This window comes from Phaenicophaeus curvirostris, chromosome 5 (assembly GCF_032191515.1).
Source record: "Phaenicophaeus curvirostris isolate KB17595 chromosome 5, BPBGC_Pcur_1.0, whole genome shotgun sequence".
Lineage (NCBI taxonomy): Eukaryota > Metazoa > Chordata > Aves > Cuculiformes > Cuculidae > Phaenicophaeus > Phaenicophaeus curvirostris.
Window position 1 is genome coordinate 4,793,313 of NC_091396.1, and position 17,121 is coordinate 4,810,433.

The window sequence follows — 17,121 nt, forward strand, 5'->3', positions numbered from 1 at the left end:
TCTGTCAGGAAATAAATTTGGAACATGCTTTTGGATTTGGAAAATGAGCTATTTCACTTGATCCAAGCAAAACCTTTTCCCAAAAAGTCCATGGACTAGAACTTTCACCTGGGCTGTTAGGATGAAGTTGACGTCCCAAATGAACTGACACCTTCCACTGACTTCCAGGAAAACATTGTTGAGCTGCAAGGAACCCTGTTTTGATGTGGGTTGCCTCTGGTTTCAGCTCCCACAGCTGATCTGCAGTGTGTTCACAGCTAACTCAGTGTTTGGGTTGGAGTCAGACTTTACAGCTATGTTATGGACCACAGCCTAGTTCTCCGGTGACTCTTGTCCAGGGTGTGCCCTTCAGCCTGTGGGTCACAGCTCATGCAAGGACTTGGTGTAGGCTCTGAGCTCTGGTGAATGCAGGATGGCTTCATTCATACCGATACACACGTTGCCTGTATTTTTTCCAACTATTGATGAGGATATTCTTGAGAAGAATGCGGGTTTCTTTTCAAAGTCTGTGCAGTTGGCTGCGTGCTCAAACTCAACAGGGTTTTACCCTGTGCTAGGTTTGTGTTGCTGTGTCTGAATGTGCAACCAGCTCTTCCCCACTTCCTATGGGCTTGCCTATAGGTATGTAATGCAACAAGCAGTGCTTTGTAGATGCATTCCTTACCGGTAATTTTCAATGTCACCCTCATATTGTCCCAGTCCCGTTACTCCTTGCACTTCAGTTTTTCTGGGAAAGTAAAGGGTTCCCTGCCCATATTGATTAGTATGTGAGGTTCGCCCCATGACCCTGTAGTAAAACCATTCTAGACATCTTCCTGAATAACAATCAAGTGTGATGATTTGTGAGCGTGAGTATCCTTTGTGCTGAAATTCTTTTTAGCATGATTAGGCCAAGATGCATTTGGATTAGGAATTTGGTGAAAGTACCGTGAATCTCTGGTCTCTGTAGAAGTATCCCGATATTGAGATGGGAAATAGCTACTTTTGGAATTCAACTAAATATATTAATCATAAATGATGCACAATTGACATTTTCATAAAGCTTTCATTACGTTGCTGGGCATCTTTAGTGGGAGGGAGGTTGAGACCAAGGCTTGCTCATTCTGGGCTTTAGAAAGGGAGAATGGTGCAGTGCTGCAATGGGAAGTAGATTTTGATGGGTGAGGAGGACTTCAGGAAATAAAAATAGTAAGAAAGCAGTGGTGTATGGTAAGAGGCATGACGGAGAAAGCAGTGGTGCATAGGTTTTGAAAGCAGAAGGGGTAGTTACATATCCAACAGCTTCTGAAGTAATTGTGACCTTCCTGCCTCTCTCCTGTCTGCAGGCAGGGTACTGTGGTGGTTTGGCACTGCTTCCCTTGCACCGAGTGTCACTGCGACTCCTGTGCTGTCACTTCGTCAGTCCTCCTTAACTGATGTGGTTGCATTTAGCAGGCTTGAACAGAGCAACTAGAGGACCAGGTGGCATTGCTGTTTAGAACATTTATTGGCTTTATTTTCCCTCTCTGCTAGAGTAAAACAGGAGTAATGACCTGGAAGTCAGCTTAAAACAAATACGATTCCTTTTTGTGTCTGTAATCTGGCTCTTGCCTCCTTCCAGCTCCCTGTGGGTAATTTGCCATAGGAAAAGGACTAGCAAGACCAGCCAATATAACAGCTATTGGTTAGTAACAGAGTCCTGGCAGTCTTCTGACTTCAGTGATATTTTTTAAAGGATCATTAATTCCTGCTATCCCACTTCATCCATAACCACGTGAAATGACTGAACTTATTATTAAGAAGTTTCTAATACTCTTAGAAACCTGATTCTACACTAAGTCAGGAAGATGTATGTGCTTTAAATCTTTAGTAGATCTGGTTTGGATCAGAGGAGGGGAGGTTAACAGAGCCGTATCTTCACTGAGCAGCTGAAAGTGAAGTAAAACAGTCCCTGTGTGGTTGCAGTGGCTCATGATTTACAGGGCTGAATTCACAGAGCTGCTCCTGCTGCCGAAAACGCACGCTCTCAACTGCTGTTGATTTTTGAATTAAAAAAATGCAGCTCTGTACACAGTTTACTTTATTGCTAGAGGGCAGGGAAATATAGGTAAGAGCCGTTAATCCCCAGCAGGCTGCTGGGCAGGCGAACAGACATAGATGACAAAAGTTAATTGGAAACATGAGCAGTTTAACAGAAAACATATTTGTGATAATTGAGAGAGTAACGTCTCCAGAAAGGCAACTCTGCAAAGAGAAACTTCAGAGGAGAAGTGGCCACTGGTAGGTGAGTATGATTTTTCAAGCTCTCTTTAAGCTCTGGACAAATTTCTTAACAGGAACAAATAACATTAAAAGGAAGTAAATAAAAATAAGTTTTGCTTTTTCTGAGGGGAGAGGGCTGTTCAGTTACTGCCACTAATTTCTCTTACAGCTGGATTAAGATATGTGGTAATACTTAATCTAGGTTCATTGCATAAGGATGCATTTGGTTTTGTTTTTCTACATGGAGTTTTCTTCTACCTTTTGCATATGAAGATCCCACACCCCCCAGTAACTGAAAGAATTTAAGTTTTAATTTTTCGCCTACTCTTGCATTTTTTTACACATTTGAGGTTTTTCTCAGAATTTAACTTGGACAGCAAATATTTTGCCAAAAGCAGAGGGAACCCTTAGTAAGAAAATAGAGCTGTGTTTTTGCTAATGAAAAAGCATTATGGACTTAATAAGGGAGAACACATTACAAAACACATTTTGGTTTGAATTGGAGGTGATTGGGTTTTTTTTTCCTTGAAATGGGAAGTAAATTTAAATTACATAGTAGAAGCTCATTGCTGTTCTGGGTAGGAAAAGAAAACTGGCTTTTATTTTCTTTAAGTGATACTGATGTTGAAAATAGTGATGTGTGTCTACCTTTTTAATGCTATTAGTGTGAAGTTCCTAATGTTTCATTACAGAAAGAATCTCAGACTAGCTATACTATCAGGTACTACTGCGTTGTATTTTTGGGTTGTTTTTCCTTCTTTATTTTCAGAGCCGGCAGACGGTACAGCCTCCCAGCCCACAGGAATGAATGAAAATGGCTTGTCCTCAATTCAAAGCTGCAGCAGTACTGTTAGTTGCAATAACTCATCAGCCATCCCACAGCCCAGCTCTGCTATTAAACCTTGGCGCAGCAAGTCTCTTAGTGCTAAGCACACAGCTACGTCTTCCATGTTATCGGTAAAGCAGCCTGTATTGGAGCCTCCAAAGCCACCGTCAGAAATCGCCAAAACAACTCCCAACGGTCAAAAATCCATGCTTGAAAAACTAAAGCTCTTCAATAGCAAAGGAGGCTCCAAAGCAGGAGGAACAACGCTTGAGGGTACGGAGTCTCAGGACAACAGTTGTGAAAAGCTAGAGATGCTTCTCAGCTTTGAGGAAAGCGAAGAGTTTGATGCTGCGAACCAGAATGTGAGCAATCCAGGATCAATGTCCAGTAGTCCCAAAATTGCACTCAAGGGAATTGCACAAAGGACTTTTAGCCGGGCACTAACTAATAAGAAAAGCTCTCCAAAGGGTAATGAGAAGGATAAAGATAAACAGAAAGAGAAAGAAAAGGACAAAAGTAAAGATATTGCAAAGCGAACATCTATCACTGAAAAACTGGACCTGAAAGAGGAACCAAAAGAAGAACAGACAGCACTAGCAATAACAGAAATGCCAAAAAAGTCCTCCAAGATCGCAAGCTTTATCCCTAAAGGAGGAAAGCAGAATAGTGCCAAGAAGGAGGCCTCTGCCCCTTCGCACAGTGGAATACCAAAACCAGGAATGAAAAACACCACAGGGAAATCCTCAAGTGCCCCCGTTCCTGCAAAGGAAGGCGAGAGAAGCCGCAGCGGGAAAGCTGGCTCGGGGCTCTCTCATCAGAAGTCTCAGCTGGACAGCAGGCATTCCAGCTCCTCATCCAGCCTCGCCTCTTCAGAAGGAAAAGGTGTTGGAGGCCTCAACAACAGCAGCAGCAGCCAAGCCGTCAACGGACCAGCCGCAACAACACACACCACAGGGAGCAATACTGTGAGTGTTCAGCTACCTCATCCCCAGCAGCAATACAGCCACCCGAACACGGCCACGGTAGCTCCCTTCATGTACAGGTACGGTGAACTTCTCCAATGGACCATTCGGAGCATGACACTTAGATAGGGAGATTTGTTGTGGACACTTTTCAGGGCGGCGAGGCAGCAGGCTGAATGCCGCGTTGTGTTAAAGCTTCTTGCTTTAAGAGTAGGAAATTTCAACCATTTTTGTATCAATGTTCAAGTCTGTCAGAGGAAGATGTATAAGAAGTTGTGGTAGACAGGAGGTTGAATAACTGTATCCAACCCTACTAACAGTTAAGCTGAGAGTGCTAATACCTTCTTGACCAATTAATGCTCTTGTCTTTTTTTTTATACTATGTGGATTACTTTTGTTTAATGTATCATAGCTTTAAAAGTTGCAGCGATGCCAATTTATGATGTATACTCACTCTCTTCAGGTGTGGCTATCCATGGTGGAGCTGCCTCACTATAAGCAGTAACAGAAAATAGTAATAAAAAAAAAATAAAAATCCTTGGTGTACGTAAGGCCAAGCACAAAGTCTGCTGTTCTGTGCATTTACACTGAATTAGATAAGCACAAGAACAACAATATGGGGTCACAACTAACCTCCATCTACTGCAACATCTTCTGCTTGACAACCGCAATAGAGGATGCGTAGGGAAGTGTAATGAGAGGGAAATCAATAACAAAGCTTCCTAAGGGCATGCTCCCCAGCTTGACCATGATGCAAGAAATTTCTGAGTCAGGTGGTGGGATTTTAGGTTTTGACAGCTATCTCCTAGCTTCCTTTGACAATGCTTGATTCTCTCATAGGAAGAGAATGCAAGTGGTTGTTTTGTCTTCAGCGTCATCTTGCTGTTCATGAGAGACCTTTATAATATCGTCCCCTCCCTGAAGATGTGGCTTTTCTAGGCTCAGGTGTACTAGCCTGTTCAGTTTTCACTTGCAGAGATGCTGTTCCCACTCTCTCGTCATCTTTGTTGCACTTTTCTATCATTTTTCAGTTCTACTGTGTCCATTTTTGCCTTTGATCTCTTGGCAAATGTAGTGTAAAAAAATGGTTGGCCACACTTTTTAAATCAAAGTGAGCATAAATGGAATGAACCTGAAGAAGGATGCCAAAAGGCGATGTAGGAAAGCAAAATGGGAAGAGGGATTCTTGAGTCTTCTGACCTCTTAAGTACTCTCCTTCTGTGTGTGTGGAATAAAATGCCAGGTGTCCTTCTGGTATGTGGTCACATGAAAATGAACCAGTTGGGAAATTTGATCTAAGACCTACACACTCTGGTTTCTCTGGCTCCTGCATTCATCTATGTATATCAGCATTATTGTTACATCTTTGGCTGAAGGTGGATCTACTGCTAGGGATTTTTGGAGACTTGTTTTGACTTAAAAATTGCCAGTGCAGTTTATACTATTTTAATCCATAATTTAATAGAAAATTGTGATTATTTTGTTCTTTATCCCTCATAATGTGCAAAAATGCATTCATGATGCTTTGGGTTTTTAAGTTGATCGTGACAATGTCCTTTCAAAAGATAAGTGAAAAGCACTCTACTTGGTATTCGTTTTAGTTTGGATATAGAAATCATTATCTAAAGTGTAAAAGCAGATGAAATCCATGTTTCCTAAATCCAAACATGCTGAACAAAAAATAAGCAATATTGATTTGACTTTTAAAAAAAACAGTAACAAAACTACCTATTGGCAGCTGGAGAAAATGCTGAGGAATTGAAAAAAATAACCTTTACTTCACAGCAGGGAAGAAAAAAAGGTTGAACCGTATAATCTTGCTGTCTTAAAGAAAGAGAAAAGTCAAATTGTATTGATTTGCAAAGCAAACATAAAGCATCACTAAACATTTACTGTCTGGACACTGTTTTGAGTCTGCAAAATGCACTTGTTAATTTATCGCAGCAGCAGTCAGGTTTTTTTCTGCTATCAGTTAAGCTTACTTTAAACATTTCAGCCGCCTACAGACTTAGTTATATTTTTTTTCACACAAACGACATGATAAATTGTTCTCCATTTCATATAAGTCCAACTGAAATTAAGAGTATTGTAATAGTAATACCTCTGTGTGTTTTCACTTTTGCACAGCGCTCACCCTTTGGATAGAAATTCCAGCTGTTTGTTGATGTGGCTCTACCAGTAAAACACAGTGCAACTGCTAAAATGAAATTAGTTAAGATATAGTTCTCAAATCTGGCAATAGATTCTTAGGACATCACTTTTCATTACCTGACAGCCACAATGTGAGACAATAAATGGGGAGTTGGAAGTTAGTTTTACCCAGTCATTTGATTTCAAGTACAAATGAGTGATGTTGCTCATTATTGAAGGGAAACTAGGAGTGTAATGTGTCACCATGCACTACCTGCTTTATATTTCTGCAATATAGACTTCACTAGAGAGGATCAGATTAGCTACAACAACTGATGTTACAGATGATTAAAATTTAGCTGGAAACCCAAGTGTCTTCAGACCCTATCTGAAGAGCTGCGAAACCTATCTTTGACTATGAATTTTTTATTTTTCACAGCTGAGTGCTTGTTTCCATTTCTAGGACATAGTTCAACGTGGGACTAATAAATTATGTAAAATCAGTCTGCTGGTCTGTTCTGGAGAGAGGGCCAGAGTGGCTGATGGCAGGTGCAATTGTCTGGTTGTTATACTTGAGATACATCTGATGGAGAGTGACAGCACGTCTCTATTTGGTTTTGCCTTCCAGATCACAGACAGACAACGAAGGGAACGTAACAGCTGAGGCCAGCACAGGAGGGGTCAGCATGGATTCTGCTCTTTATGTCAAAACTGGACAGCCTACTCTCGAAGACCTCTCAGGTACGTCTTGCAGTACGACTTACTGACTGTGACCTGGTTAAAGCAAGTTTGAAATCACGAGCTCCCTCATCAAGGGGGATTTAATTTAGTTTTATTCTTAATGCTTTATTTCTTGTTAGTTACAATATTCTTTCAGCTCTATAGCAATGGAAAACAGGTGTCAATAATACGAATACTAGATGCTCAAGTTCTACACAATCACGTGTCCCCCAGATTTCTTGAGATTCATCAGGAATTATGAGTACTTAATGTTTTTCTAGAAGATGTGCAGCACCTTTTAGGATTAAGCTATCTGAAGGAATCTGAGTATTCCCATATATTTGATATGGGGTTTTTACTTTACTTCAGAGGTTATGAAAGAGATTAGGTTAATTTCCTTGATGTTTTTATTCATTTATAGGTCTAGGGGAATCTCAGTATTTACTTGTCAATCTGATCAATTTGAGAAGTGGTCTTTGCAGCAGTAAGAGACCAAAATCCAACTTCACTTTACTGTGTCCAGCATAAAAAAGCTGAACTTGATTATCATTAAAATGCTACTGGTCTAAATTCAAAAGTACTTCACAAGTTTATGTAGAATTATCGTTACTGTAAGAAGTATGTGATAAATAGCAATGGTTTTAAAGCTTATCAATATAACAAAGCAATTTTTAGCAATTATATTCTACTAAAGATCTAAAATGTGCCTTTAAAGTCATAGTGAAGTCTCCTATTCCAATTTCAGCAATGTCTATGACTTTGCTTATTGCATACTATTGCATTACATATCATCAGTAGAGCATCTCAGTTTTTTTCTTCTACTTAGTCTTCACGTCCTACAGTTTGAAGTGAGTTTTGAAACTGATTCTCCTGCTTGGAAAAATTCTATGGCTAGAAGTTTCACAGTTGGTTTAATTTCATACTGCATTATGCATTCTATCAATGCTCTGTTCGTACCCGTGTGTGGCTGTGCTGATGGCAAAGCCAAGAGGCAGAGTTGTTGGTGAGGAAAAGGGCTACAGAAATGTATAAATGAGCATGTCTTTGTGCCTGATTTATACATAGGAGGATTAAATCTGTAAAAGGCAAATAAATGGCACAAGGGATAAAATGCTTGAGAATTCCTACTTGAATATGAGATCTAGTTCCAAGTAAGAGATGCAAAATGTCCACCTGCTTAAACTCTTTCAGTGTTAGCTCTTTATCGTCATATTGCCTAGCCTAGATGTATTTCAGCCTGTAAACTGAGAAGCATTTATGGATTGCAAATGGTTTTCGGACTTCAATGACAGGTGTTATGTAAACATAGATGATTGTTCTAGTGGAATATGGAAGTTTGGGGACCCAAAGATTGAAGGCAGCTTACAGCCTCGAACAGTGGAGATGCGAAACCCAGCTGTGGGCAGCCAAACAGACAGCGGCAGCCTGTGAAGGGGCCTTAGGGGAAAGGGAGCAAACAGAACGAAATGGTTCCTTAAACCAAATAAATTACAGGAAATAAGGGACAGATTTATTCTTTCCCTACACACCAGCTATCAATGCTTGTCATTTAAAAAAACCCCAAACATATAAACCAAAAGAGAGCACGGTAGGGAAAACTGGAAGCTGAATAGTTTAATGATACTGCCTGTTTATGAAGACCTAAGTGATTTAATAATTAAGTTCTAGTGGCACTATCCAACGTCAGCCTTTTTAGTATACTTAGAATTTAAGTAACTGAATGTCATTCAAGTAAATTTAGAGATCCATTTAGGTGTAAAAGTGATCTCAATAGAAAGTGGTTTAGCTTGTCTTATGTGTATTAAGTTATCTTCTGTTTGCCTTCATATCTATGTGAGAAATGAACTGTAAAAGAGCACTGTGACCTTTGTTAGGCTAAAGGCCTATAAATATTTTATTTTCTTTACTGCAAAAGTTTGTAGATTCATAAGTGTAGAAAATATTTTCTGTCCCAGAGACATGCTGGCTAAAGGAATTGGTCTTGTTAGGCGGCTGTTTCAAGTCCAGCCAGTTCATAATTGTTTGACCATTTGGCGTAAGTGAATTCTATCTCAGGGAGATGATTTCCCAGGGAGCAGAGACCCATTAAAAAAACCTGCTAACATGGATACTACCTAAGCCTTTATTGCTGATTCAAAAAACATTAAAATCTGTCTTCCCCTCCCTAGATAGTTCCCTTGTAGTTGGGGCTTCCGCACTTGGGTGAGTACTTTGTGCTACTGCTGCTTTGCAGGCAAGACTGATGTGGCTTGTTTTTTCTATGCCACCAGTCTGACGTCTGTCAGAAGCATGAAGTTTAAAGCAAAGAATGTGGAAAGTCCCAAGAACAGCTTATTTATCTATTCCTTAATGCTTCTGATTTGTGTAATGTATAGATAGCCATCTAAACTAACAATCGCATGGATGACCTGTATCCTGGCAGCTTAAGAATGCATCACTTGTGCAGAGAAGGCGGATACAAAATTTGAAGTGTTTGAAATTTGCTGTAGTATTTTCTTTAGTAAATTCCCTAGAATGAAATCATTTCCTTCTGAGCCCAATAGAAGGTTTGTGATGGCTTTTTGGAGGTTTTCTATTTCAGCATTCAGCTTACAAAGAATATGTTGGCACTGCTACACATGCACTTCTCTTCAGCCTCTTACAAGGTTTAACTATGTAAAGCTCAGCTGAGTTAGCAACCACAGCATTTCTTAAGTGACAGCTGAGAGCAAGTAAATAAATTGTGAGGCACTAATTATATTATTATTTTTTTAAGAAATTATGCTGAGGCACTAGATGGACATTTTTAATGTATATAAAATCCTTTTATAATGTATATAAACTCTTCTTATTAAAGAAAAGGACATAAACGCATTTTAGAACAGAGTATTGAATACTCTGTTCTAACAGACAGCAGGATTTCCAAGTGCCAGGAAAAGCAAAAGTCATCCCCCAACTTCATGTCATGTAGCACATTTAAGTAACGATAACTGTGTTGTGATGTTGACAAGCCAGCCCTTTTGCTATTTTACTTCAACCATCACTCAGCATGGAGCACCCAGTCAACACAATTTAGTTTATCGGAAAGCTGCTGTTGTAGATAGAATGAGATCTGTTTTAAAAGGGAAAAAATAAGATCTAGTGAAAATATAGCATTGGAGAAATTAGCTTGTCGGGTTGATGTTAATTCTGTCAATATATGACATGCAAAGGGTGGTATTGATGGAGTATATCTTCTAATGAGGTTGAAAGTTAACCAGGATTTAAATTGGGTCATATGGGGAAATGGCAGTGCAGCAACATCTGGTGGAAAGGCAGCCTGTGAAATAAAGTTAACAGTACAGAGCTCATTCTCAGTCTGGCTGCAGCAGCAGCAGCAGCAGGTGCCTGCCATAGGGGAATTGTATCTGCATTGTAATCAGTTTAGAGTGTTAAATAACAGAAAGTCAGAAAAAAATGCATTTGTGGCAGATTGAGGCAGAGGTAACAGCTCAGTTCTGTGCTGTTTGCTGCCTTATCCTTTTTCATGGTTTATTTTCCCTGTAGGAGAGGATCCAGAAACTCGGCGGTTACGAACTGTGAAAAACATTGCTGATCTTCGGCAGAACTTAGAGGAAACCATGTCCAGTTTACGGGGAACCCAGGTCACTCACAGGTAAAGGAATGGCTTTGTTAATAGGAAAACGGAAATCATTGTGCTCTTGCTTTCCATGTTTTAGATCTGGCTGGGTAGCATCCTTGAAAAATGATTAACAGTGACCATGGAAGCTACTGATCCTTTTGTCTTTAAAGGACTATGCTCAGTGTTTCCTGAGGGTTTACGATGAGCAATTGGTAGTGGTGGATTGTATGTAGAATCAAAGGTGGAGAGTAATGTTGCTTGTTAAATGTGTTAGGTGATGTTTGAATATAGGTTACAGTTTAAAACATTTCTTCATCTTACTCTTGAACAACTTCAGTGCATTACAACCCTCTCCCCCATGTGTAATATCTTGTTTAAAGAAGCAGGTGAACTGTGCTTGACCCACTTGATAAAATGCATATCTTGAATTCCTGACCAATCTTTGGACAAACAAATTTTTCTAATATTATTATTCATCCATGTATATAATTGCTTGGTCTTTGTAAAGCAGCATTTGGAAATCTTCAGCAATATTTAAAATATGTTCTGGATAAACAAAGACTGGTTTTACATTTAAACATTGTGTGACTCAGATCTTTTCAGTGTTGAACAGGCGGCTCGACAGAACAAACTGCTTGGCCTCTAATGAGGTCAGGGTCCTACTGAGTGCTCAGTGCCCTGTGAATACTTTGTGTTTTGGCTTTGAGGTAGAGCTTGCAAAGATAAACTCCAAATGCTAATTTTCTTTTCAAATTTCTATTTATGTGACAGCTTATTATGATTTAATTACTATAACCAGAGGTTACAGAGTTTTTTGCAGTGTATACGTAATGTTATATTCTGAATAGTAAAGTGCTGCTTTTTTTAATGAATTCTACAATAAAAAAGAAATAACACTGTGTTAGTTGAGCAGGAAAGGAAAAGGGGAGTTGATGTGGGTAAAAAGTTGAAGCTATGGATTAGCTGCAACAGAATTAGCTGCAGGTGTTCAGAATGCAAGGTCTTGCAATCTCTGCACATCACCTGAAATCTCATGGTGTGGCAGTCTCATTCTTAAGGTTCTGATTAGCAGTCTACATTTAATCAAATGCATTTTAAGCTCATTGGAAAATACTTTTGACACCACTGTCACTACCGAGATAAATGATTGCACCATTCTCAGACCATACTAGCATTACTGTTGGAACATATTAACAGTTTCAAATGTGGAGAATGGAAGATTTCACATAGCTGATGCTTGTCAAAAACTGTATTTACAGGCTGTGACCTAAAATGTTTTTGTAACCAGAGCTCTGTATAAATACAATAAATACTTTGAGAAACATATTCAAGTCCTCAATATATAAAATATATTTATAGAAATAAATCTCTTTTGCCTTTCTTCTTAATTTTTGCATTTAATCCTTTCCTCAGTATAGCGAAAGCTACCATTTGGTGCTGGACATGTCTCCAGAGTATTAAGGCTTTCAGGGATGCTGCCAAAAAAAAAAAAGTTTCAGAAAAATAGTCCTTCGGCTGGTTTTTCCTTTAGTCAGCTTACTATCCTGCTCCTTTGCCTAGAGTGGCAAAACCATGGTATAATAGAGTTATGTATGACTGCAGATGAAAAAGTGACGCTTTGATACTGTGGGTAATCCATTAAAAAGTTCTTGCTTAAGTGTTCTCACATATATGTTGAACATTTAGTGGCCTTAGTGCAAGAGCATCGTTATTTAAGAACAGTGTTGGAGGAGTAGACCCAACTCTCTCAAGGCGTTGTAGCAGGTAAATTCTGTTAACACCACTATTTACAGTCTGTAACTTGGAAATATTTGGAATGTAGGGTTGCTTAATCAACTGAAACCTCATGGTTTATAAGGCTGCATTTAATCAAATGCATTTCTTTTCTTAAGCACATTGGAAACTACATTTGACACCAACGTCACTACTGAGATAAGTGGCCGCAGCATCCTCAGCTTGACAGGACGACCAACCCCCTTATCGTGGAGACTGGGGCAGTCCAGCCCCCGCCTGCAGGCAGGCGACGCTCCATCCATGGGAAATGGGTACCCTCCGCGAGGGAATGCCAGCCGCTTCATCAATACAGAGTCAGGACGTTACATGTATTCAGCACCTTTGCGGAGGCAACTAGCGTCCCGCGGTAGCAGTGTCTGCCACGTGGACATCTCAGACAAGGGAAGTGATGAAATCGATCTGGAAGGCATCACCATGGATGCCACCGGCTACATGAGCGATGGGGATGTGCTGGGCAAGAATATCAGAACTGATGACATCACGAGTGGGTAAGTGTCTTTATTTTTCTTATTAAATACAATATTTTGTGATTCTTGCATTATGTTAAATGGCGCTTTATTCCTGTGATTATTAGGAGCAATAAAAGAAAAAGCAACAAAGATATTCTACTGGTTTTAGGAATCATTTAAGAGTGACAGCTCATTACTACAGTTAATTTAGTCAGGGGGATTTAAGTGCATGATCTGAGTTTTACGTGCATGTTACAAAAAGATGTAAGAAGATACTTGTGCACATGATGAAATGTTTTCCTGAATCATGAGTTCATTGTGGCCCTGTCAAACACCTGCTGCAACATTCGTTTATGCCCACAAGATGGGGAGAGTGAGGCATTTGCTATACTGTTAAACCCTTTGGCTGTTTGAACTTTTAGGGAACACAGTTCACAGGAAGGGCATGAGTTTACACCTCTGTGTAGGGTAAAATAGTTCTCCACGCAAAGCAAAGTCTAAAGAACAAGTTAGTGTGCAGAAATATGAACTGATAGACAATTACTAACAAGGTCTAACATCAACATATTACCTCTGCCTTGACTGGAAAAAGCATTTGTTCTTTGCTCCAAATGCACTATTCAAGTCAGTATGTCTGTTTTCAATTCTTTTTAGAAAGTGCAGTCTTTTCTTTAGCTCAAGTGCATCAGCACTAGATAGATGTTAAAACTGATCATTGAGATGTAAATGGCGGGTTTGGTTTTGTGACAGCCTTCCCCCTGTCTGGCCATGTTAAATCCCTTGCTTTGCTCTTATTTTTTTGTAAGTGACATTTCTTGTAGCATTGGCTTATTTGGAAGATTTAGTGTCTCTTACCGAACTAGAAGGATGGAATCCAGCTGCTCTGTCACCAACTTGGGCACTGGAACAGGCTGCCCAGGGAGGTGGTTGATTCACCTTCCCTGGAGCTGTTTAAGGCACGGGTGGACGAGGTGCTGAGGGACATGGTTTAGTGTTTGATAGGAATGGTTGGATTCAATGATCCGGTGGGTCTCTTCCAACCTGGTTATTCTATGATTCAACTTAACCAGTTAAGTTATGCAATCTGAAAACCTCAGCTAACCCTGTCCATTGTGAATATTGGAATGTTTTCATGTTGTCCTTTTTGAGAAGTCAGACACTTTATTTTTAATTCTTCATAATGAAAGCATATGGTAAAGAAGCTGATGCAAAGAAACAGTATAAAATTCTATTTCAGATAAAGCATCAGTAGCTGTTGCTGAATTAATAATGCATCATATCCCTGAAGCGCCTTGTATTTTCCACAAATAAATCAACTTACACCAAAGTTATGCAGTGTTTATTGTAGTAACAGTTATTGCTTTTCTTCTGGACTACAACTTTTATTCAAACTCATGGCTGTAATTTTGGTCTAGAAGTGAGGAAAATAAGTTTTGAGCAGTGTGGTGGTTTCTATAAAACATCTGGAGTATGAGCTGATAAGGGTCCCTGGCAGAGTTGTGTCAGCTTAGGCTTCTGCTGCTTATATGCCAGAGCAGCCCCACTCTTTGTAATCTTTACTCAATGTACAAGGTTCAGGTTCCAGGCTGAGGAAAAGAAAAGAATAAGAAAGCTGTTAAGCTTATGAATGATATTTCCAGAGAAATCTGTCTTTTTCATATGCTTTGCCTTTAGCTACAAAAGGCTATTACACTAAATAATGTAAGTTAGCTCATTGATTTATATAGCACTATTGTAGCCATTGACTAAGTTCCGAGGGCAGAATCTGTATTGTAGGTCAATCCATCGTCAAAAAGATCCAACTTCATTGCCAGGTTGTGGCAGTTTAGAGGCTGGGGGCTTTAGAGGTCTTATCATTACTGCACTGATGGGCATTTACAGTGAGTTCCTGGGAGCAGCCCTGCAATCTTGGGGTTAAATAGTCTGTGGAGCGTAATTTTTTGTGTGGATTCCCCCAGAAGGGAGTATGCAGTATTGAATTGCAGTAACAGCATTGGATATAATACCAATATTAATGGAGAGAGATAATAAATGAGGATGTTATCTTTGGTGAATCTCACTGACACCTGAGCATTCTGGATTGCCATCTTCAGTATGAACGGATGTTGTGATGGCTTGTTTAATGATTCATCTTCCCCTATGTCAGTTTATTACTACTAATAAAAAAAGGTAAGATAGTGTTGTGGTTTTGTGGGAAAGGAGTACTGCACTTCTCAGAAATTGGAGAGTTTACTTGTAAAGAAAGTATCTGTGTGACTTGGTGCAGAATGAATCTCTGAGATCAGTGTTAGGGTGAACAGGACCAACGTTTCCAGAAGCTGAGTTACAGGATGCGGAAAGCAGCACAAGAGGGCATTTATAGCATGAATAGCTCTTTCTTAGCTGGTATGTGTTTCACTTTGTCATTTTTCAGAATTGCTACAATCCTGCCGTCTGAAAACCTTGGATCTGTGTTTTCCTTGGCAAACTGATAGGGAAGGAAGCCAAAATACTTGTTGCAGCCAAAATAAATCCAATAGCCAAGATAAACTATTTTAGCCCTGTGATCCTGGTGCTTTCTCTGAAATGTACTGGGTCATGGGAAGTTTCGTTTGGCCTCCGTTAATAAGGCTGCTCAAGCAGAGCTCTGGCAGACACCAGGATTGCTTTCCTAGGGTTAGAAAAGAGTATCTCTTCCAAATGGGCAGAAAATATCTCTTAAACTAGGAAAGTCTCCAGAGGGTGGATCAAAGGTAAGAAGTGGTCTTATTGTGGGAGCTAAAATATCAATTGAATGACAAAGCAGCAGGACTGGGAGCAAGCACCCACCTAAGCTCCTTCAGTGGCTGCCTGAGCTCGGGGTTTCAGAGCCTCATCAGAAAACAGCACCTCACAGCCCAAACCCCTCTCACCCCAAAGACTGTTGGAGGGGGTGTGTGTGTGTGTTTTAACTCTCACAGGTTTTTCAGGGGCTGTTTAGAAGGTTTTAGCCACTTCAGTCTCCTTTTAGCTACTAGCATACATATTCCTACCTCTTTTTGTCATTTCCACCCTCCCCCTGCCCTTCTCTGTAATGAGATATAATTTCCTTTTTATCTGCCTTTGGAATGGAGCAACAGAGCTGTGTGTCAGGAAGGCCTTTTAAAATTATTTTCTTTTAATTTAATTAATCTTCTACCTCTGTTTTCATTACCCTAATGTACGGCTTTCTATGCAGAAATAACAACGTGGATGTACTGATTAGCGCTGGTCGGATTTTCTCAGGAAATGGCTGTGATGTCCACAAACACAGCTTGTCAAAACAAATTTTTTTTTTCTTTTTTGCAGAAGCATGGCTGTTCCAGCTATGTTCCAACAAAATGTAGAACTGATGATTTGACAGCTCTTCCACCCCAGAGCCTGGATTTCAAGGCGGGGCCGATGGGAGCAGCCCCGTGTGTGGATTGTAGGTCTGTTGTGTGCCAGACTGGGCTTCAGGGTGCACCCAGCTCAGTCTTTTTGAGTGTCTCATCAATAAATGTCACCTAGTGACCCTTTCAGCCCTTGCTTTCCCCAGCCTAGCAGTGAACTGCTCCCTCAGCTATTAGGTGAGCAGAGAAGGGCTCAGCCTGTGTATGACGTTCAGGGGCTCTATGCTAAAATTCTGCCTGCAGTGAACTTATGCAGGTGCAGCAGCTGTTGGAGAGTTGCAGGGGGATGTTGAGACTTTTTACTATTTCATTAACCTCCTCATTTATTTGTTGCTTTGGGGCCAATACCTTCCCATACCAGATCTCTGTTTCCACACCCTCTTAATGTGTTTGTGCGTGTGATGCTCATGGGATTGTGATTCCTTCTTGTTTATTCAAGCTTTATGCTCCCAGGGGATCTTTCTACAAGCACTACAAGCAGGTGACTTGGGAGCACTGATGAAAGGATGCTAAAAGGGGGCGCAGGACCCTCTGAGCTGTGGGGAATCAAGCTTAGCCCTTGCTTCTGCACAGGTCAATTAAACCCACACAAAAGTACTGTTCCCTAGGCAGAAAAAATCATGTTTGTGGTACATGAGGCTTGTCTACCCTTGAGTAACAAGGACCAAAACTATCACAGCAACAGGGTTCCATTGTAGGCTGAAATTCAGCAGTTATATCTATTATAAGGCAAAGAAGAGCTGAAACCAAGGACTGATCCTACTGCATGTTGAGTAGTGTGATTGATACTTGCCAGATTCTTGTGGCTCAGTTGCTTAATTTTGTACTATTGATCGGACAGTGACATGTTTTTTCCAGGTGTCAGGGTCCTATGGGACGTAACAGTCCTTTGCTGGAGCTTAGGATTTAGAGAATGAAAAGCAGGATTATGCAATTTGGTGCTCATGAAAACTTGTTCTTGGTAACAGTAGTTAAGAGAAACCATTTCTTTCTAAGCTGTCTGCAAGAG

At 40.2% G+C, this 17,121-nt stretch overlaps 1 protein-coding gene across 5 annotated transcripts in view; it reads left to right on the forward strand.

The window, feature by feature from the left end:
- Positions 1–17,121, forward strand: part of NAV2 (neuron navigator 2) — a 419,911-nt gene that overhangs the window by 305,711 nt on the left and 97,079 nt on the right. For all 5 annotated transcript variants that reach the window (XM_069857433.1, XM_069857429.1, XM_069857431.1 and 2 more), the window contains 4 exons: positions 3,011–4,109; positions 6,788–6,900; positions 10,405–10,513; positions 12,373–12,762. In XM_069857433.1, coding sequence (XP_069713534.1) covers positions 3,011–4,109; positions 6,788–6,900; positions 10,405–10,513; positions 12,373–12,762 — 1,711 coding nt within the window. The remainder of the gene's footprint in view (positions 1–3,010; positions 4,110–6,787; positions 6,901–10,404; positions 10,514–12,372; positions 12,763–17,121) is intronic.